The sequence below is a fragment of the Centropristis striata genome, chromosome 5 (genome assembly GCF_030273125.1).
Source record: "Centropristis striata isolate RG_2023a ecotype Rhode Island chromosome 5, C.striata_1.0, whole genome shotgun sequence".
Lineage (NCBI taxonomy): Eukaryota > Metazoa > Chordata > Actinopteri > Perciformes > Serranidae > Centropristis > Centropristis striata.
In genome coordinates, this window is record NC_081521.1 from 21,088,784 (window position 1) to 21,112,474 (window position 23,691).

Below are 23,691 nucleotides of genomic sequence, written 5' to 3' on the forward strand. Positions count from 1 at the left end.
ACAGGCCTTATTGCCCATTGCCAGTGTCTGACCTCACTAATGCTCTTGTGGCTGAATAGGAGCAAATCCCAGCAGTCATGGACGGATTACTGAACGGGCCTACCGGGCACAGGCCCAAGATCCCAAAGTGTCAGGGCCCCAGTTGGCATTCACCTACAAAATGTCATTCAGAGAGACATGTACCAACCACAGCTGTGAAAAAGAGGCAAACAACCACAGACACTCAAAAAGAACACAACGAAACACAAAACAGCTACAAAGAGATGTAAAGTTACAACAGAGACACAAAATTACTAGAGACTACAGACACCAAGAAAAAGACACAAACGACTACAGAAACACAGAATGTACATGAAGAGACACAAAAATAACTACAAAGAGACTCAAAAATAACTAAAAAGAGACTAAAAATGAATATAGAGAATACAAATCTGTCTGTCTGTCTGTCTGTCTGTCTGTCTGTCTATCTATCTATCTATCTATCTATCTATCTATCTATCTATCTATCTATCCATCCATCTATCTATCTATCTATCTATCTATCTATCTATCTATCTATCTATCTATCTATCTACTTCTCTTCTGGTCATATGAAGCGTTTGATTGCCATCTAGTGATAAGAGGCCACTATTACACCTCAGAAGCTAAAACTCTTTTCACAGTCTTTTTTTTAAACTGTAACACAGCAGAACATGCCACAGTATCGCTTCCCTTACAGAGCATAAAAACAGGACACCAAAGAGATGATTTTCAGTGATGTACAAAGTTTTATTACTGAAGAAGAAGGTGCAGTTACATGATGGTGTTGAACTAAGAGCTACTGTATCATGTAAAACCCTACAGGTCCTTTCTCCGGGTTGTAGAAAACATGCCAACAGGTTTGTTTCTTTTTTTCTGAAAAAATATGGATGGTGTATCTTTTGCGTGAACAGTCTCCTAAATTATATGTCTAGAGTTAATATTAAATGTTGAAGAAAGTTCAATTTGCTATGACTCATTTTAGTTAGTTTTATTAAGAACTGTTCATGCTTTGGACGTCCCTATGAATCCCATGCTTTTAGCGTTATCAGTATCAAATTGTAACAGAACAACTGCTCTCAGGCCACAGAACCTCCTATATAACACTTGAAAATGCACTTACACTACTTTTATGAAATGTTTAGAATGAAAGTGTTGTTTACTTACAAAACAATGGATTTTGGTGTGAAAAATAAGGCCATGTTAATGTTGGTAAAGGATGGTTCTTGATTGCCTTGCTTGCTTTTTATTGCATTTTCTCATTTAGTGCAGAACTGACATAGCAGCAGAGAGTCTAAATTGGCTGACCTATGCATTGCAGGCTAAATACCATCATGTCTGAGCAACAAGATCTACTCAGTCCGACTTCAACACCGCATGTTGTGTGATAAGAATACAAAACACATGAGCAAATGTCCATTGGAGCCCACATTCTTTCCACATGTGGCATTAAACATCTGTCTTTGTATTTAATGTGTACATCATTTGCAGACATATTTGCCCAGAAAAGAAGAGCCATTGAAATCAATCAAGCTCGGGCTGCATTTACATGATTGGGACTCAAGCAAAGCCCCATTAAAAAATGACACATTGTAGCTTGAAACCAGTCATGCATGCACATGTTCATGTTTTATTCACCTCCCTGTTTGTCCGTATGGAAGAGAAACACTCAATGAGCTGAATTTTTGTCTGTTGTCTGGTATTGTAGCCTGCTTAAGACAGTCGTTATATCACCCATTTAACATGCCATGCAGCAGGTTCACTGGTTTTTTGATAGGGGAAGAATCTGCAATATTTTGAGAGGAGTTCTTCTGTTGTGTTATCACTAAATACCAGGCTGAATTAATGATGCTGAAAAGCAAGCATTTCTTTTTTTTTCTTACTCTGCGGGAGTCTAATTGATTATCATAGCTAAGGTTTTTGGCATCATAACACCTCAAGTCATTCAAAGGTATAGAAGTTATCAAGACACTATGCTAACCGTGTGATAAGACTGAAACAATCTTGCAATATTAACTCCCACTTTTGTTTCCAAAGTGGTCAGTGTAACAGAAAAAGTGCTGAAATGCACCCACAAATAAATTAAGGTGCTTTTCTTTTCTTAGTTTCATACAAATCAATGTCAAGTATAAGTTCAAGTTCAGTGTCATAAATCACACTCTCATACATCTATGCTTTCGAGTACCTTTCATCACTAATAAGTACAACAAAAATGTCTCTAACTAACTTAAAGAAATGTTCCAAAACAGCTATTTTTTATATTGAACCAAGATCTTGATGAATGCAACGCGAGTGGAATTAAAGGTTCAGTAGGTAACTTTTAAAAATAACTAATATTGGCTTAAACTGTCACTATATTGTGCTCTTCTGCCCCCTCCGAATGCAATATTACAACACTACTGTCCTGCAGGAAAACAACCAATCAGAGCAGGGGTCTCTAAGGCGGCTGTCGATCATGTCAATCACTTGCTTGTAATGAACTGAGTCAGGGTTCTGTTCTGATTCTGTCATTTTGACAGCTAAAGTGTATGCTAAATTATGTTTCTGACAGCATTTGAGGTGAGAAATATGCAATGCAGTAAAAGGATCTTGATTCATATTTCACCAGCCGTGCGTAGTTTGACAGTCTGATCAGTCATTGACATGACTGACAGTTGCCTAAGAAACTACTCGGTTCTGATTGGTTGTTTTCCTGCCGCAAGGAGGGTTGGAAGTTTGTAAATGCCTATTTAGAGCACTAGGAGGAGGCAGGAAAATGTGATCATTTCACAGAATTTATGTCTCATGTCCTACTGTCAGGATAAAGTAACAGAAGATATGTCAAAAAGTTATTTTTTATAAACTACTGAACCTTTAAGCATTGCTTGTAAAGTGTGACATCACAGACAAAAAAGGTGATAAAGGACAACCCCTTTGTTTTTATAAGGACATATTTTTACCATCTTCTAATCATATCCATTCATTTAACCTAATATGGTCTGTAATAGCATTGTCGGCAGCAACAGTCAGTCAGTTGGCTACAAGGTCTCATAACAGGTCTTCTGATGGCGACTGAAGCACCGATCTCATTCACAATGAGCCCCTCTGACAGGCGGAGCAGTCCTCTCTGACCTACTTGAGTCCTGGCCATGCCCTCTCTGCACCTGAGCCCTCTCCAGTGAAGGACAGAGGTGAGGGAGCGTAGAGGTCAGAGTCTGTGTCTGATTCTCCCTCTGCTATGAAGGGTCTGACCCTGGCACAGAATGAAGGTCCAGCTGCTGCGGTGGCTTCGGTCTCCGCTCCCACTCCCACTCCTGAGCCTGTGAAGAAAGAAGGGCCAAAGAAGTCCTCCTTGGCCTGGGAGATGCTGAAGCCGCTGAAGGAGCGCTCCAGTTCCTCGTGGTCGACTGACGGGATGGACAGAGACGTGTCGCTCTCCACGGCGGCCGCTTCTTGCTGATACCTCTGCCTCCGGTGGCGCCTCCTGCTCTGGGAGCCGCTATCTCTGCCGCTGCCGCCGGGGCCGGAGGAGGATCGGTCGTGAACCGGAGCAGGTGGAGGCGGGAGGCGGAACAGATTGGGCGAGTGGTCGCCGCTGCCACCGATGGGTGAGGGTGTGTTGGCCATGCTGCTGTTCCAGGCAGGCTGGGTGACAGGGTTCTGCAGCTGGTGCTGCCAGGAGGTAGAGGGGCGGCTGTGGCTGCCGGACGGAGTACCCACCGATATCGCCACGGACCGACCCAGTAAAGGATCTTTCTTTTCCAAAGATCCATCAGAGCATGGGAGATCTATAGCAGAACATACCTGCACCTCCTTTTCCTCCTTCATCTCCTCTTTGCCCTCCTTCTCCTGCTTGCTCTCCTCTGGGCTGTGATAAGGCGGGGCTGGGTACGGCTCTTTAGAGTTGAAAAAGGCCTCTGTTTCTGAACGAGGGATGCCCATACGCTGCACGTACACATTGACCAGGAAATCAAGTTTCCGGTCCATACAGAGCACCTGCAGGGAAAAGAAAGACACACAATGCAGAGGAGGTGTTCCACACTACAGGTGAACAGGGTTAAAAGTAATATACGAGAGATATCACCATGAAACTTAACTTATGACTACTTAAGGTACATTAAGATTTTTTTTCCATTTATCTAATATCTAAACAAAGCCAGGGTCAGTGTTTTTTGTTGTGGTTGTTGTTAGTTTTTTTTTTTATGTATATATACTGTCAACAGCCATAAAAATCTGTTTTTGGTATGCAATCAATTGTTATATAAATCAGGCTATGAATTATACATGAACAAAGCCCTGTGTAAAATTGGTCACAATAAAAATAGAAATGAAGCTGGAAAGTTTGGTGAATTTAAGTGATACTGAAGTAAAATAATTTAAAAAAGAGAGAGAGGGAAAAAAAGGAACTGAGGAAAAAATGCCTTTTCCATGTCACCCATGGCTATAATGTAAAATAAAAATACTTATAATGCATCATATTATACTTATAGCACTTTATAATAGCAACTATGAGGACTTAATAATGCCTCATAGTATTCAACTTATAATGCCTCATAACAAAAATCATAGCACATTATAAAGCATTATATAATGACTTATAAGGTCAAGTATCAAATTGTTGCTTGTCACTCACTTACATTGATTTTGCAAGCCCATGTATATTATTCACTACTAACATATTGTTATATTTGGATCAGTATAAGAAGGCCAATAGCTCATATAGCTAATGCGTTTTGCTAATGCTGTGCACCAGAGTAGCTTTCCACTTTGCTAGTAATTTTATAATATTTCCCACAGGCCTTGTGGCTACAAGCGTGTTTTTTTTTAAATCTTGTTTAGGCTTGGTAACTCATAGAAACTTGCCTGTAAGACAACACACACACACACACACACACACACACACACACTGTCATAACTATGTTAATAGTGAATAACAGAAATGGGCTTGCAAAATCATGTCAGTGAGTGACAAGCAACTATATGATACTTTTCCTTATAAGTCATTATAAAATGCTTTATAAAGTGCTATAAGTAGAATATGATGAATTATAAGTATGTTTATATTACATTATAGCCATGGGTGACATATAAAGTGTTTTTCTCAGTTTCTTTTATTTTATCTTTTTTTTTTTATAGACACCAAACTTTCCAGCGTCATTTCTATCTATATTGTCACCAATTTTACACAGGGCTTTGTTCATATGTAATTTATAGCCTGACCCTATACCTTATGCAATGCATAATGTGAATATAATGTGATTATACTTTTGTAAATAAATGTGTTGCAACTACAGTTATAATACAATGTGAACAAAACAATGTTTGAAAGCGCCTTTAGTGTCTCACTTTAAAATACACTGATCATCAGTAAAACATAAATTGCAATGCAATGATTGACCTCAGTGTAAACCAACTATTTTACACGATTGGAGGAAACGTTCATACCTGCTTCTCCACTTTGACCAGACGTCCCATCATGCTCTGGTCGTCTGCAGCCTCTCCTTCTGCTTTAGCACCTTTACCAACTATCTGGTCAACTCTAACATTTCAGAAAAGTAATATCTGAGATTAACAACAAACACTCTGCTCTCTCACATGGGTTTAAACTTAAATAATTCATGATGCCATAATGTGAACTAGTGCTACATGGGAATTAAGTAGAGAAAGAAAGCATTTGTGCTGAAGATACTCTACGGTTACGTTGGAATGAATGAATGAATGAATGATGGCCTAACACTTGAGCATTTCCTGAGAAGGTGAGTGATTTCAGGAGGGTGGTGTGGGTGCATGCATCATGAGATGAGGCAATCTTTAATGAAACAAAGTGTGAAGAGAGGGGACATTTTGTTTAAGGGCCAAAATGCATCACTTGGCATGCTTTTGTTGTGCTTCATGCTTCATTTCCATTGCATCCTGCTGGGGGAGCTCTCCTTCTGTCTCTCCAATATGAGAGCAAGCATCTAGCACTGTCAAACCCCTGTTGAGTGAGGCCATATGACACGGCTCATTAACATTCAGCGAGAAAAGCAGCGGGATGTCTCACTTTTTTATGTTACTTTGCATTTTCTTGACAGCAGCTGAGATGATGTGACATAAAACCTCAAAATGCTGCACTTAAAATTGGTTATCTAACCCTTTTCTTCTATTTAATGTAGAATATTAACATTACTTCAACTCAACGTCTAGCTAAATGAGACAAGTCAAGTGGCTTGAGCTCAAAAGGGGTTCTGTCAATCAAAACAATGAGGTAGCATATAACTGTTTCAGTATTTGGACTATGGTATAAGGAGAGTAATGCTGGTAACATGGTCATTCTAGAGGTGCAGTCTATTAACCTAACCTAGGACCTTCAGTGGACTTCTTATGGCGAGGTGTTGATGGGGGAGGGGGCCCCACAATCATATCTATCCTGGCAAGGCACACAGAGACGATATGAGTGCAATGCAAAATGAAGCAACGAGGGAATCACATCAGCTATGGAGAACAGGTTTTCAATATATTCCACACACAAGACATACGGTGAGTCTGACTTGCTTCGTGGATGAAGAGTGCATGTACATCACTGTTGGAATATATTTATTCTACATGTTAGACCTGTAGGGGATCGACATGTGAGGAGCTAATTTGCGGGAGGTAAAACAATGTGAATTATACATCAATGCTATATATCTAAAATGGGTTTGTGACGCATTCAAAGCTGAAGAAGTGAATCATATTTTAATATACAAAACTGGGATCTGAATACAACACGTCGTTGGACAAATGAAACAGGCAAATCAATGACTTGTGTGTCACAACATGTGTGTATCCAGCGACACCGCAAACACTGTATTACTGAATCACGTCTATAGAAATAACTTTATATCCTTTATATCCATCCTGGCGTGGAGGCTTACGGTGCACAGGTTATTCACTCTGATACAACCTGGAAATGAGTCACATTTAAACTGTAAAACACTGCATATTGAACGTTCACTTGCCTGGACTGCAGGTTCTTAATGCGAGACAGCATGTCCAGGTGACCTGCAGAGTACTGCTCGATCACATCCATGACGTCGTAAGGCCGCAAGCTCTCTTTGAACCTCCTCTTTGACACCAGAAACTTCATGATGCTAAGGGAGGACATCATTTTTAGTACATGAGCAGAAGGCTGTTCTGTTGTTCAAGTGTCCCACTAAGCCCTGACAGTGTGAAAGTGAGTCAACATGCACAATACCAGGATCCTGAAACGGATCAAAGTACCAGAATTTAATTCAGCCATCATTCTTTTTTTCTGTCTGTCTGGTTGCATGACTTCTTGCACCATCAGACTTCTTTTTAGCAATGTCACAGGTACAGCCTTCAAAGTTGTTGAGAAAGAGAGAGAGCAGCGGTGGTCGATCGAGCGAGAAGGTGAATGAAGAGAGGGAGTGGTCTTAGCGAGAACAAAGCCATGAATCAGAAGAATAAAATAATATTTTCTGATTGCTTTATGGCAAAGGATAAACCACACTTTTTAGTCAGAAATTAGTGTTAAGTGTCTGAGAAACTGTCAGTTAAGGGTTTTTAATAATTTACACTGCAAAAACAGTGCACTGGTGCTTGGTTTGAAGGCATGTTAAAGCTACAATAAATATGCCTACGAAAAGTTTTAAAATGATTGTGTATTGTTGTTCCAATACTTACTTACTGTCTTGTCCCTCAGTGTTCCAAAGCAACACTACTACACTGCAATGTGTGTGCATGAAGAGAACTGAAGCCTCAACAAAAAAAACAAAAAAAAAATTACATAAAAATGACTTTCCCTTATAATTAATTGCTCTTATTATGCAGTAATTGGAAAATGATTAAATTAGTGTTTGACAAAAGTAACTAGTAATTGTAATAAATTGTTAATTATCAGTAACTTTCCCAACACTGTACGCCACAGATTGAGAGGTGTTATTTTTTGTATTTTGCTATACATTGTTTCATTGTTTTGTTTATTCGGAAAATCCTGCATAGTATACCTTTAAGTACAATGGTACGGTTACAAATGAATGATTGCCAAAACTGAAAAAGCAAAGTTATCAGTTAAACACTCTCAGAGCTGGTAAAACTTTCACCCTTGATGACGTCAAAATAAAAGGAAAAAGTCATAAACACAAACCATACCTATCAAACTATCAAAATTGGGAATTAAAGTGAATCCTTACCAGATTGCCCTTATTGTTACCCTCAAGCCTGGTGGTAATTCTTGACTGAGAAAGTCACAGTGGCAGCTCTTATCATCACCAATTTCCTCTCCTGGGAGGCTCGCCTCTATAGAGCAAAGACAAGGACACTCTTAAAACATATTTCATCTGCTTCCACACGCCACAGCGTCCAAAGCAGAGGCAAAGCAGGGCTGTTGCTTTAAGCTTTAAAAGGTGCAAAATTCAATTACCGAGTTGGTTTCAAGCCAGTTAGCCATTTTGTGAGCGTAGTGAGCGGAACAACAGAAAATAGGACTTGGTGCAGAATTGAAGGATAGTGCTGATGGGATAAAGCTTTACTGAAACCTTTTAATGACAAGTACTCTCTTCCCACCACCAATTACACTCTATATTAGCATTGTAATGTATGGTTTTGAAATACAGGCAAAGATGTCAAGGCCTAATTAAAGTTTATAGAAAAGAGATAAGGCTCTGGTAGGGAAAGTGAGGTCTCTTCATGCAACAAAAAGCGGGACTTTTGGACATTTTTGTCTCTGGGTCAATTTTGGATCATCTTGGCACCACTTGACTTGAACCCATGATTAATATTTACGTACCGCCACTGTAAATAAATAGTATAAATATCTGTATGGAGTTCTTAGAATCCTTATAAATACATGCTTGTTCTCAGTTAGAGTCATGCTTCAGTCTTCAGTCATCGTTGAGGGGGAAAACTCATGAGACAAAAATAAAAAGGGTTCATGTCAAGTGAACAAATCTCAGCAGATTTCAACATGCAGGTTTCTCAGACCGGTGAAGCTGACTTCTTTTCTTTTGATTATTTTCCCCATAAAAAGCCAACCAACAAAATATCCCAATGTCTTACTTATTAAACCTTCAATTGCTGCAAAGAGAGAGAGGAGAGACATGGAGAGAGATTTGTTATGGATTCTAGCAGGATGACAATGGCAGACAAATCAATTCCAAACATGGTGACTTGTGAAGTCCACTGAATGATTTCTGGTTCATGTTTGAAAGGGCTGGCCTCTCTTCTCTTACATTTACACGTACCAAATACCATACGATATAAATAACATATATGGTCAAATATACAGCTAGACATTACAGAGTAAATATCACAGTCTAAATCAAAGACATGTCGTAATGACTTGTCTAACCTGGAGAACTCTTCAGTCCAAAGTCTTCCTCCTGCATTTCAATCAGCACTTTAACATGCCATGAAGCGGAAGAAGAAAAACAGCTAATGAGTTCAAATTGTTAAACAAAAAAGGCAAAGAAATGGTGAAGAAGAGAAGTATATTTGTTGAGAGTGACACAGTGGCCTGGATGACATATGGATGCAGTTGGGCTGCCTAGCAACAAATGATGGCTGGACACCAACATCCACATCAACGGACCTCTGTCTCCTCAGCACAATGTTCAAGTGTTCACTTTAGTGTGTTGAGAAATTCTCTGTATCTTCTTTGTGTGTTTGAATACTTGTAGGAGAAACTATATTGCAACATGCCACCATGACAGTTTCTGCACAATGACTGCATCTTAATGAGGCTTGGTTGTAATTAATTAAGTCCCTCATTCGCCCAAAGAGTTTTCTAGCTTCAAGGGTTAATATCTCGTTGTGCGGCCCACTGTAAGGATTCTTATGAGGGGCCATAATACACCATAATTAATTGTGAATGTGAGAGGTATTTTGTGAATGTGAGAAGTAAAATTGTGTATGTGAGAGGTAAAATTGTGAATGTGAGAGGTAAAATTGTGAATGTGAGAGGTAAAACTTTTAATGCGAGAAGTGAAATTTTGTATGTGAGAGGTAACATTGTGAATGTTAGAGGTATTTTTGTGTATGTGAGAGGGAAGAATGAATTATGGCCATACGGCCCCTCATAGTTTCTCCTGCAAGTTCCTGTTCGGCCAGAAACCTTTACATTTTGACATCACAGGTATCTAATTACTTTTACTGGCTGGAAGAAAGTTAACAGACATATATAAATAAAACCTTCATGGATCAAAAATGGATAGTAAAAAGGGTCAAATTAACCTTGTTTGCAGTCCGAGGTGTCCTTTCAACAGTTACAGACGTCTTTTTTACAATTGTGGTCTATGGGGAAAATGTTTTTGGGCCACAGGGGGATTTTTAGCCGCAATGACACGAGTGCTCACTAGAAGAAATGGCTGCAAGGTTGAGCAGTGGCGCCCTATCAGTTTTTGTTAAACATTCAGGCCAAGGCGATCGGGAAACAGAAGTGGGTGTGGTTTTACCTAAAGTGGTTTGGAAAAATGATAGACGTGGGTGGTGGGTAATTTACTAGCACACTCCTCAGTTTTGGTTCAGATTAAGCACCACAGGTGCTGTTGGGTAGATTTTTGCTGGGCTAGCTGTTTATCCCCGCTCCCAGTCTCTATGCTAGGCTAAGCTATCTGTCTATTTGCTGTGGCTCCATTTTTACAATACAGATATAAGTTGTATTGATCTCCTGATTTACCTTTCAGCATAAAACCTGGACTCCCGCCCCAACATGAATACAAGTATTGAGCGAACAATTCACTTTTCCTAAAAGAACGGTAGTGGCGGTGGTGATGTCCTTCTAACTCTCATTATTGTGTCGTGTGGTTTCCTCACCCTCTGAGTTTTGGCGTGAGGTGCTGCCCCGGACTCTGAAAGCGTGCTTTGGCCCTCGGTTCTTGTCAGTGAAGCCCCAGCTCTTGCCGTCTTTGCTGGGACTGGCCTCAGCCCCGTCCTCTGCCCCTGGAGACTGGACTTTAACCTTGGTCGTGGGAGCCTTGGAAGGACTGGGGAACACCTTGTCCTTGAGGCTGGCCTTCCGACTACAGAGAGCAAGTCACGAGATGGAAAATGTAACTAACGTAACCGAGCATGGTCAAATTAAAAATACAGCTATCTGTGACTAAATGTCTTTATCCTACTGCTTTGTTGTTTAAAGTGTAATCTTGTGAATTTGTCTCATTCAGCACTGGTGTGATAGTAAATCTTACCTCGGCAGAAACGCAAAATGGGCAATGTCGTACAGCAGAAGGAGCCATGTCCACATACGAACATAGTGGAGCATTCAGTGGATCAGGCAAGCAGCAGGAAGCTACAAGCAAGCATGCATGGAAAGCAAAGTGACACTGCACGTCTCAGAAAAAGAAGAGCTGTGATCTCGCTGTACTTTGTGCAAAAAAAGTGAACGCAAATCATGCAGAATAATTCACCATCATACTGTATGCTCCAGTCTGATACACGGGAATCGGTCAAAGGAAACGCATTGTTAGGTACTCAGCAATATGCACCTCGCCTGCTGAACAGAAGTGCTGATTAGGAAAAAAAAAAAAGGCAGCAAGCAAATCAACTGCATAAGACATTACTAAACAGAAACCATAAATCAACTGTGACAGGGCGGTAACAAGGATGTATATCTGCGTTTTGAGAGAGAAAGGTAGCTCTTTCATATATAGACATCACTGACAGAGCTGCACTATGTTCACTAACTGACATATTATCTTAAAAAGTTCTTCTTCTGTGATCCCTCTTGTGTTTAAAAAGGGAGAGGGACAGAGGTAAGCATGGAAGGAGACACACAGACTTGCAGTGCAGTTGTTAGTGTCTGTGCAGCAACTATACCTAAGAGTTCTCGGACAGCACCCGCAAAGTCTGTCTTTGTGTGCATTTTCATTACTGGAGTGGCGGGCCGTAGAGGAGACACAAAAAGATAAAGTAGCAGTGGATACAATCACAAAAACAGCAGTGTGGGCCATACTGTGATGCCAGTAACACTTTATCGTAACTATAATTTGAAATTCATGTGCAAACACATGAATAGCTGAACGTCTTTTGTTATTTTTCGATTAAGCTTTAGGGCTGTTTGTAACACAAAATATGTAGATGGATCATAAAGGTAAGTCATGATAAAGTGTTACGACATTGTCAAGAGTTACACTTGTTTCTTTAGTCAAAAACAGTGTGATCGTAATCAAGCACGGCTCTTAAAGTGTTCAATATCACTTTTTTTCCAGAGGCGATGCTGGAAGCTAGAGTATCAAAGAACAGCTTATTGGTGAATATTTAACAACATGGCAGTGAGGCCAAACTGAGCTGATCTTTGAGCACCATGTGAGCAAATGCAGCAAGACTGTTCTTGAAGGAGGCGCTTAACGCACAGCCACATCCATGTCTGACACGCAGGCACTAACAATAACCTCCAACACACACACACACACACACACACACACACACACACACACACACACACACATACGCACACATAGGCAGATATACTGTGCACACACTCCCCCAAGAAGAGTGCCTCAGCAGCAGCTAAGAGCAGATTTGAAGAGAAGCCAAAGGGAGGTGAAGAGTGATAAAAACCTATCAGATCACAGACCTGGGAGAGGTTTCTGTTTGAGACTCCTTCCTGTGAGAGGAGAAGGCAAAATTGTTACAACTGTTACACAGTCAAAGTTGGTCATGTTTTACACAATATGTCATAAATAGCATGGCTATATGTTGCATTGAAATGTGAAGCTGTGCTGCTATAAATTCAAATCATATAGAAGGCGAGCAGTGGTGGGAAGTAACTTTATACTTCTACTTCATGTAGAACTTCCAAAAATGTAGTTTTAGGTATATATTTTACTCTTTACTCCACTACATTTAGCTGACAGCTTTAGTTACGTTTGACATGAAAAACATGATCAATTTAAAGTGATTAGTGTTATTTTTTTCAAAATTAAACCTCATAACAGTATATTAAGTGGTTAAAATGAGCCCTATCTTGAGGAAATTAAATGCTGCTTTTATAAATGCATCAATACAAATAATCGAATAACATATTTAGAATACATATAACAATTTGAGTGGGTCCATTCATAACGAGTACTTTTACTTTTGATACTTTAAGTACATTTTGATGCTGATACTTTTGTACTTTTACCTCAGTAAGATTTGAATGCAGGACTTTTACTTGTAGTGGAGTAATCTCATAGTGTTGTATCAGTACTTTCATTTAAGTAAGGGATCTAATTACTTTTTCCACCACTGAAGACGAGACAAAAATTATGTAATCCATTGATGGCATTTAAATCAAATGATTATCTGTTTAATCTGGGAAACACTGATTTTTTTGGGCCACTGGGGGGGATTGAAAAAAGCACAAGACTCATATAAATATTTTAATCTTTTAGTTGATATGACGAACTTAAAAGCAAGCAGTTGCCTATTTGTAATATATGCAGTCATTTGAAGTTGAGTTTGCCTCCATCTAATGGATGAAAGCACAATTTTTCCCCATTACCAGCATCCCAACATCCTTGTCGTCATCGTGAGATTATTATCTTTATACCTGAATGACTTCCCCTTCAGATTCCTCAGCAGGTCCAGCTGATTCAGAGGTGGAATAAGTCTGAGAAAAGACAAAGAGCATTTCTGTCAAGTCACTTTCACTGACCCAGTGTTGTAAGGTTAAAGCTTGCCGTCAGGCTCTTTAAATCTAATTCTTTTTAGTTTGGCAGTGATCTATTCTGCTGGTCATCACCTTTTCACCTCAAATTACTACTGGAATGAAACCGAACATTTCCAAACAGAAGTGATCTTCTACTTCTAGACGCATAAAAGGCAGAACTGTGAATTGTGAAAGTCATAGATGGCAGCCTATTTGCTGATTCATAAGTTGGACGGCAAAATAAGTGGTTAATTTTACAAAGTAGCTACTGGCAGTGTTTGTCTTCTGAACAGCATTTCAAAGCGGTTCTGGTGTCACTGCCAAGCCTCATCCACTGTAAAATTACCCTTATTAAAGCAGAAAGTGAAAAGTCACACCAGTGAGTGATTCCTCACAACAGACAGTATCTGATTCGTTGGAATACAATAAGACGAGGATACTCTGCAGGTTCAGTTTTCCACTGAGCTCCCCAGTTTTTAGAGAGATGGCAAAATGTGATATGGGAAAACAGTTGTATTTGATAGACATGCTGAGTAATGTAGAGCATTATTCAGACAGCTTTATCACGTACCTGTACATTGGGACAGCTACAGTCTGCTCGTAAAAATCCCAAGTGTACAGCAGGTCTGTACGGGAAAGGTTGGTCGCATAAAACCTCCAAGCACCCTGCATGGAGATTAAAAAAAAAGTATATTTGTCAGCCATACAAAACAGAGATTATCCCTGTAGATGTGTTGTTATCATGCAGTGTTTCATATACCTGGATAAGGCCTGCTGCAGGGTTACGCCTCTTCTCAAAATGTTTCTGCCTGTGTTGCTCTTGGACTTTGAGGGCAAAACCAGAACCCAGGATGCCCTATAGAGATTCAGTGAGAGCACATTAAGTCACCTTTAATGACCTCTACTGGCCAGGAGCTGGAACTGCAACAACTCTTTCAGCACTTTGTAGAGGCCTTTCACATCAGTGAGAGCAGGAAGCAAATCCACCAAACAGATCTCGTAATATCACAGATTTTCACATGTCTGCAAAGCCTCGAGGTAATAGAAATGTGAGAAAAAGTGCTGATTTCCTCCATCAGAAGGCAATGTGGAAAAAGTAGCGACTTTCCTGTTGTTGCTGATACAGCAATCCACTTCTTCTTTTTTTTTTAAAGGTGTGTGATGTACTAAACAAGTCTTAGCTGCTTACTGCTGAGTCTGACATCTTCAAATCTCAGGCGAAATGTCAAACATTTAACAGCAACTAGCAAATACATCATTGACTGGAAATACAACATCATGAGATGAGAGCTTTCTGAATGTAAAGGGTGAAAAGGAGCAGAGTTCTGTAGATTTGGAGGAAGCTTTTAGCTTACGTGTATGGTCTTAGTACCACAGAAGGCAAATGTAATGTATCAGACTGGTTCACTTAGAGTGCTCTCTTTTCTGAGTGACTGGAGTAGGACTATAAAAGACTAAAAGTTATTACGTGGCTGAGACGCACAATAGTGCACATCTATTTCCAATGTATCACAGCAGACACTTTAATAAAAGAAGCAAAGGTTTCATTAGTAATATTAACAATGCTCCAGATCCAGGACAACGCAACTGTGCTGTGAAAAAACCTTTCATCATGTCTTTCAGCACTGACATTTTGGCATTTTATGAACCTATCAGATATCTATTTTATACCTGAACGAGTGTATATTGTGTTTGAAGTAGATTGTAATAATACATGCAGACAATGGCCATAACATGAGGGGCCATATGGGCCATAATTCATTCTTCCCTCTCACATACACAAAACATACCTCTCACATTCACAATTTTGCCTCTCACATACACAAAAATATCCCTCACATTCACATTTTCTTCTCTCACATTCACAATTTTACCTTTCACATTCACAATTTCACCTCTCACATACACACATTCTTTGTGAATGTGAGAGGTACAATTGTGAATGTGAGAGGGAAGAATGATTTATGGCCCAGACGGCCATTCTGGACAAATAAAATGTCTCAAAACTTAATTAATTAATCTCTTCCAAACATATCACAATGAAAACCAGTGGTGGAAAAGTATTCAAATACTTTACTTAAGTAAAAGTACTAATACCACACTGTGAAATTCACTACAGGGAAAAGTGCTGCATTCAATACTTACTGAAGTAAAAGTACAAAAGTATTAGCATCAAAATGGGCTTAAAGTATTAAAACTAAAAGTACTCGTTATGCAGAATGGACCCATTCAGATTGTTTTATGTACTCTAAATATATTATTATTGTTGCATTTATAGAAGCAGAGTTTACTTTAAGTTTAGTTAAGTTTATTTTAACTACTTAATATACTGCTATGTGCCTAAATAAAATAAAAAATCTAATACGTTTAATTTTTTCATATTCCTTATGTTAAATCTTGACCTGAAAAGTAACTAAAGATGTCAGCTAAATGTATTTGAGTAAAAAGTACAATACTAGCCTCATAATGTAATAAAGTAGAAGTATAGACTTCCATAAAACAGAAATACTTAAGTAAAGTACAAATACATCAAAATTGTACTCAAGTAAATGTACTTAGTTGTATTCCACCACTGCTGAAAACAAAATTATTCCAACTTTATGGGCAACCGTGTTAAAACAAGAATATGTGACAAAACCAAGCACACTGTTTCTTACTCACGCTTAATACCATGATGGATAGAGGCTAAACGAACATAAACGAGGCTCTTACAAATCAGCACTTTAAGCTGATGACACTGGGTTTAAAGTTTTCCTGATGAGCTCTCGTACTTACAGCAGGAAGTGCAAAGAAGGCCACCCCGATCATGCTGAACGTGGCTGCCAGCAGGCGTCCATTCCAGGTCTTGGGAACCTTATCGCCATAACCAATGGTGGTGAGAGTGATCTGGTGAAAAGATTAATTAATGTCACAACTTGATTTGAGTGGTGTGGTCCAGATTGTAGTGCAGAATGTTGATACTAAGTCTTACCAGTCCCCACCAAAGGGCATCTGCATAGGTCTCAAACTCCTTATTTGAATCCTTTTCCACAGAGTAGACCAGAAATGAAGCCAGGATCAGACACAGGAAGCCTATGTACCACGCAGTGATGAGCTCCTGCAGGGAAAACCAATATAATGAGCATCTGGGAGTCTAAAGTAATAACGTGTCATCTAGAATGCCCAGCAAAGCGGTGATGCAACCCCTGCAAATTGGTAAAAATGGCCTCTCTGTAATAATATTGGACGTGATTATGTGAGTCGCATGCCCTCTGTGGCGAACCAAGTACTTCATAAACGTCTTTATTTCCCTCGACACATTAGACACACTGTCTTGCCCTCTCTGCCTCTCACCACATCACACACAAACACACGTACAGTACCCTGCAGCTTGTTAGCAAGCTAATTTTAGAACTTATTTAAATAAAAGTGAGAGAAAATGTGTTTCCTCGCCATGACAGAATCACTTAAAAGGCATGGCTGAAAACAGTGAAGTAGCACAGTGGAAAATAAAGGGGAAGATGCTGTGTACCCTTAGACTTGAACACAAGTGGCTGAGACTTGTGCAGAAGCCTAAAATGTATATGTTGACTAACAAATGCTCTCAAAATGTATCTAGTGATGTATGGCTGATAGTTTGAGAAGGAGGCTGAAGAAGATATGGTTGTGGTGGTGGTGACATGATGTATTGGCAGCTTAGGGAAGAAGTCGCAGCAGTACATCATATTTTTGCCACCCAAGGACATAATTTCCTCTGGGGATAGTGGGGGACATGTCCCCCTCACTTTTCAATGTCTTTTTATGCCCTAGGTTTTGCCTGTTAGGCTGCCTTATTTTATTTATGGGGGATTTTTGAGCTTGTACGCAGCTCGAGAGGAAGATATTACTCCAGCCTGAAAAAAGTACCTGCACTTTCTCTGTTTGTATTTTCAGTTGAAGGGATGGTTCTGATTTTTTTAAGTGGGGTTGTATGAGGTTCATAGTCAGGGTTTCACTTTTGATCGCAGCAACTGAAGAAGGTTTGACGCAGCGAGTACAAGATTCAACTTCAAAATATGGGATGAGATTAGGACTGAGAAAAGTAAAATCATGGTTACTGCTAAGGAAGATATCAAGCTCCAACAACCAATAGTTGTTTCAAACCAAGCTCTTGAACAAGTAGACACCTTCAAATATCTCAGAAGTCAAATCAGCAATAACTTGTACTCAGTCAAAAAAATGAAATGTCGTATAACAATAGGTACGGTGATGAATTGAGCTTGGCTCATACTTATAGTATATGGCAGGGTACCTGGAAATCGAGGTAGAGGAAGACCTAGAAAGATCTGGCTCTCGAATATTTCATGTTGGACGAATATGACACCATATAATGCAACAAGATCTGCAGAAGATCGATCAAAATGGAAAGAAGTGGTGAAAAACATCATTGAGCCCCTACGGTAACTTGGCTACAGATTATCATGATGATAAGAATATTTTTACCACTTTACCTTGCTGTCAGACAGCCCTGTTTGAGTTTATGCGTGGAAAAATGAAGCCATTCTCTGGTCTGGTCAGGGCCACCAGACTCCATTGACAAAACCACTAATATAGAATGTAGGAGTTGCTGGTCTATTGTTGCCTCAATCAGTTTGTTCTTTCTATCAAAATTTCACATGAACTACTTGTATAAATGGTAATGTTATGTTTCCAGTTAATCAAGTGGTGTGAAACTAGAGTCTAACTTATTGTCTTCCAAACTGTATATCGTTTTAACCGTGTACCTCGTGTTTACCAGAGTCAGCACATGGATGCTAATGCTGGTGAATAAGCCGTGTGCTATCTGTATCCCACATCGGTCACTTGGATCTCCTCGCTGTAAAACAATGAGGGCTGCTAATTTTTTTGTGTATGATGCTACTTTTTAAGATTGAAGCATTCTAACTGCTTTCTCTCATTAGAGTTACTTTTGTATTGCAATTAGATATGTAAATCTCCATGTAAATGAATGAAATTTTACACGTAGATTGTTAAATATGTATAAATCAATTATACCTACACTGGTGGTGGCGATCTTATTCGAAATTACCGTAAAACACCGGAAAGTGCGGCACTGCAGATTTGTCCGATCAGGGAGAAAAGCGTTGAACGGTGTCCGGTGTGGGATAGTTACTATACTTTAGGTAATATAATGACTACCTCAAAAAATCTATCTAAAAACTATCCCTTTAATTTTTATGATAAAAAATGCTGTAAGTAGACATAAACATAAGACAAGTAAAGGATTGTACTTTTGATATTAAAGATTGTAGTTACAGGTAGGTTTTTGTTATACGGTGTTGAACGTTGAATGTCTTTCTGCAACTTGTGACAGAAAAATAATAAAATGATTGTCACCTTGCTGTGGGCATAAACTACCGATCCGAGCAGCTTCCAGGTGCCTCCGCGGCGGTCCATACGTAGCATGCGCAGGATCTGCAGGAACCTCAGACTCCTGATGGCCGAGGTGGCAAAAACATTGCCCTGAGATCCAGCTGCTAGCACGGATACCGAGGCTATCAGCACCATGATGTCTGGAGAGAGGGTGAAACACAATTAAAGAACTCTACACAAGCTGGGAAGCAGGCAGAGATATCCTTGATCCAATCAGACGGAATTAACAACACTTTACTGTGTACAATGAGGATCAATTTTCTTGTAATTTAAAATTTGCTCCAAGTACTTAGGGCACAACTAGATGTGAAAATTTTTCATTGAGGTTTCCATGGCTACAAATGTGGTTTCAACTCGTCTTCAGCATCACCTCGAGGCAGAGGATATGTGGAAATCACAAGAAAGCATAACAAAGATGGTAATCATATCCTCGCTCAAACCCTCCAGCATTTAAAAAAGGAAGCACACAGTAACCGTCAGTGTTAAATTCTTCTCAGAGAGCAAGGTTAGAGAAATGACCGAAGCTGACCCTGTTTTCTTACCGATGACACAGAAAGGCTTTCTGGCAAACTTCAGCCTCCCCCTCCATCCTCTGTAGCGACAGCAGCAGCCAGCAGCCCATATCCTCACAATGTACTCCACTCCAAACACCACGATGGTCACAATTTCCTGTGGAGCAAACCAAAACGGTGGTGTTAATTAACCCAGTGACATGAATGTATGGTGTATAGGTTTACAGCAGATATACTGATATTTACCAGGATGTACAAGGCACTCTCCGAGCTATTTTTGAACTCTCTGATGGTGGCAAAGACTGAAAGTATGAGACAGGAGAAGACCAAGAGGAACCTAAAGAGAAAAAAGGACAAAAACAGTTTTTGCTTTTTAAAATTCACTGCGTATTTCTTTCTGTCACATGTCAAGGGGAACACGGAAAACACTGATACATTACAGAGTAATTATAAATCATATAATGTCACAGAATTATACTCAGTGACAGCTTCTTTTTCCCCACAGCAACTTTCATTAAATGCAGCCCATTTGCAACGCAGTTATCCGGTAGCGACCTAATTGATAGATATGATGTTGCAATATAGATTTAATTTACTCCTGTGCTACTTCGACAAGTGGCTCCTGCTAGCCATCAAGCTAACGTCTTCGGTAACATTACAATGTTCTTCACGCTGATGATTTGATGATTGATTTGACTACTGATAACAGTGCTGGTTTACCCCAAAATAGAAAATTCCACATAAGGTTATCTACAGTAGCTGCATGGGTAGTCCACTCATCTAATTTTAAGCTAGCAAGTTAGCGTTAGCCACCTTAGCTAACATTACAGCCATTTCACTAAAATGAAACGACATATTGCGACAAGCATGACTAAATGTAACGTGAAGTAAAACTATAACACACTTGTGTCTGAGTCGAATCAGATAGATTTTCACTGGCAATGAAGACAACACTACTGCTACTAAATGATATCATCGAAGTCTGTCTTGTTTCTGTTTTGATTGAGAGACCATTAATACAAACTAAACTTACCACCTGATTCTGTAAGTTGTCTTAACTTTATGTATGCACCACTTGTCCTAAGGGTCAAATTGACCTGCCTTCACTTAACGAAGAAACAATCTGTCATTCATCACAAACTTTGTGAATATCAAGGATTTTACAGAGCAGAAAAACAGGTGGAATCCACTTGTTTTTATTACAGCACACCTGTCATAATTGGTTTACTGTTTTTCTAAAGTTTGGGTTTATTTTAATTACTAAAAGGTACTGCATAGGTGTAAACATAATTTAGCAAGCGTGTTTGCATGCATAGTTTTTATGGTTAAAAATTACCCCTAAGACAAGGTTTGTACCCTGTTGGTGTACAGCAAAAAGAAAAGTCATTGAATTACAAGTTGAGAAAAAGATCATTAAGGGGGTCTCCCACACTGTTAAACATAGTTGCAGACAACACAAGCATTAACCAGAAAAAGTACTGATTTGACAAAGGGCATCTTAAAGGGTCAGCTCACCGAAGAGAAAACTTATTTTCTCACATTGCCTGAGTGGTGTGTAGACATGCTTAAATTAGTTATACTGTATGTGTGATTTTCAGATTAACCTCTGAAACGTGTGCCCAATACACTTTTTGTACACTAAATGGACATTTCAAGAAACAAAAAAATAACATTGTTATAACTAGCAATGAGAGGCAAACAAACCCTTCCTGGTATTTCCACATTCAATTAAATATTCAGCTGTAGGGACAGCTCCAATAAGACACCATAAATATTGATTACCATCTGCTAATCAATCTCTTAAGCTAAAGTGGGGACAGTTGGGGATGAATGAATAATCAGAGCTGCAGGACCTGTGTGATGCCTTCATTAGTGGAAAACAAACTGCATAAACAGCTGCAGCTCAGTTAGGATGAGTAAATAAGTGTATTAGTGAGTCACCGAGAAAGAAAGCCTGAAAGAAGAATTGAAGCTAGACAAGCAGATAAAAAAGTTTTTTCTGGAATGAATTAAATTAAACCTAATCAGTTTAAATGAGGTTTCACATTGGAAATCCAATCACATGTGAGTGTAGAACATGTAGTACATCAGCTAACACTGTGTTCCAGGTCTTATTAAACAGTATTTACGGCATTTACTGGCTGTTACACTATAACCTCCTCCTTACAGTCAATAACAAGCAGTCATTAATTTTGTTTGTCATATGAACTCTTTTTCAATGTGGGATGCATAGCAATTAATGTCAGTGGTGATAAGATTATGTAATACTGTAAACAGCATCTCCAAAAATAGGTAGAAATATGTTAAAGATCAATAAAAACAATTGTTCTTTTAGATTAAAATAGAAAAGTGATGGTAGATGGTTTTCTGTATGATGTGATTCGGGAGAAAATCGATTATGCAGCCACACCTCCAGAAGACTGGCTGAGACCATCAGGCAGGCACTTTATTGGATGGAAGATAACATGTGATTTGAAGAGGAAGAGGCACAGCAGGGCCCTACCTAAGGGACTTTCTTCAGAAATGATATACTGGAAGGAATCCAAAGCAGAGCTAATGGAGAGTGCCTGCTGAAACCCAATACTGGGACAATGCAGGGTTTGAAAAGACGCAGGCACATCTAACATAGTAGAGGTACTGGAATATCTTCTCAGCACAAGATCAGGTGTTACACATTAAAGATCACATTACACTGAAGTAATGTTATTCAGTGGGCTTCATTTGATCATGAGGTCAAGGTTACTGAATATTTACCTTTAAATCATGTGTCAGGAGGGTAAAATGAAGCGTAAGATGGACAGGCAGTTTGGTGTGGTGTTAGTGTTGAACCAGATGGTTTTGGTTAAGATATAGCTAAGGTGGCAGGCGAAGCTTTCGATTCACCAGTCCATCTATGTTCAAACCCTCACCTAAAGTCATGAGCTCTGTGTAGTGCCTAAAAGAATGAGTCACTTCTGTTTTGGTGTCAATCAACTCCTGAGAAAATTATCTGACAATTTAAGTGCCATATGCTTAAACACACCAGCTAGTTTACTAATTCTGTCTGGTGCTGGACAGGTAAAGCTACGTGTTACAGCTTGAAACAAAGCTGATAAGAGCAGAGTTTCCAGGCCAAAAATGACAAACAAGAACACTCAGTAGAGTGCAGATCTGCACCTTTGAGAGGCCATATGGGCCGTAATTCATTCTTCCCTCTCACATAAAAAATACCTCTCACCTTCACAAAGAATACCTTTCATATTCACAAAAAAATGTGTGTATGTGAGAGGTAAAATTGTGAATGAAAGGTAAAATTGTGTGAATGTATGTGTATGTGAGAGTGAATAATTAATTATGGCCTGTATGGGCCCCCCTCATATGTGCCAGGCATTGAAATTCTTCTGCATTGCATTGATCAATCCAAACTCAGAAACATTGTTTCATGTTACATTGGCACATTTCACACAAGTAACATGTATAAACATGTGTGATCCTGTGTGGGTTGCTGAAATGAAAAACATAACATTAAGGTTCCATGAGGTACAGCGACTTCATCGCTGCAACCTTCAGCATATAGTCATCGATCAAACAGGCAGGCAAACGCATGAGAACAGTGACATAAAAGAGGTGACCACAGTCGAGCCGAGTGGAACTGCTGAGTTGGGTGATTAGTCACTGTGGGTTTGTCACTACCAGTGACACCTTTCCATCAAACCAGGTCATTTAATTGATTATTAATATAATAAATATTGATTCGTGCAGCTTTAAAAGTGTAGAGGGGGGCCTTCATGGCAAAATTTCAGCGCCTTAAAGAGCTAACACCAGCAGACACACACACTGCAATTATTCTCTGGACCATCTTTCAAAACAACTGGACTGAATCTAATGCACTTTCACATATTCAAAGAAAGAATACTACAGTTAACTCAGATCAAATGATCAAATCTGTCAGACCTTATAGGTGGGGAATCAAGGGCAGATCTGAATACTTGCACTGATTGGATTTTATTCAATGGCAGTCCAGTAGGCAAAAACAGAGTCCAGGTACAGGCAGGGTTTTAACAGGCAGACAAAGGCAGATAATGCAGACAAGACAGGCAGATAACTTCAAAAACCAGACACGATTCAAAACAGAACAAAAAAAGTTCTTAAATCTTTCCTATATAAACTTAAACTAAATACTAGTCTCACATGGATTTC

The 23,691-nt window shown here is 39.4% G+C and overlaps 1 protein-coding gene across 12 annotated transcripts in view; it reads right to left on the reverse strand.

The window, feature by feature from the left end:
• Positions 1-747: 747 nt before the first annotated feature.
• The window catches only part of LOC131971443 (potassium voltage-gated channel subfamily KQT member 2-like), a 36,105-nt gene continuing 13,161 nt past the window's right edge, over positions 748-23,691 (reverse strand). Inside the window, exons 2-17 of one of the 12 annotated variants that reach the window (XM_059332885.1) lie at positions 19,759-19,849; positions 19,543-19,669; positions 18,965-19,140; positions 16,581-16,706; positions 16,385-16,495; positions 14,370-14,465; positions 14,181-14,275; positions 13,511-13,570; positions 12,554-12,583; positions 11,794-11,847; positions 10,792-10,997; positions 8,172-8,277; positions 6,978-7,109; positions 6,338-6,406; positions 5,443-5,536; positions 748-3,993 (exon numbers count right to left, since the gene is read on the reverse strand). In XM_059332885.1, the coding sequence (XP_059188868.1) occupies positions 3,130-3,993; positions 5,443-5,536; positions 6,338-6,406; positions 6,978-7,109; positions 8,172-8,277; positions 10,792-10,997; positions 11,794-11,847; positions 12,554-12,583; positions 13,511-13,570; positions 14,181-14,275; positions 14,370-14,465; positions 16,385-16,495; positions 16,581-16,706; positions 18,965-19,140; positions 19,543-19,669; positions 19,759-19,849 (2,437 nt within the window). In that variant the 3' untranslated portion in view covers positions 748-3,129. Of the gene's footprint in view, positions 3,994-5,442; positions 5,537-6,337; positions 6,407-6,977; positions 7,110-8,171; positions 8,278-10,791; positions 11,471-11,793; positions 11,848-12,553; positions 12,584-13,510; positions 13,571-14,180; positions 14,276-14,369; positions 14,466-16,384; positions 16,496-16,580; positions 16,707-18,964; positions 19,141-19,542; positions 19,670-19,758; positions 19,850-23,691 lie in introns of those variants that run through there. The other 11 variants (XM_059332886.1, XM_059332894.1, XM_059332888.1 and 8 more) reach the window with 11 other exon arrangements.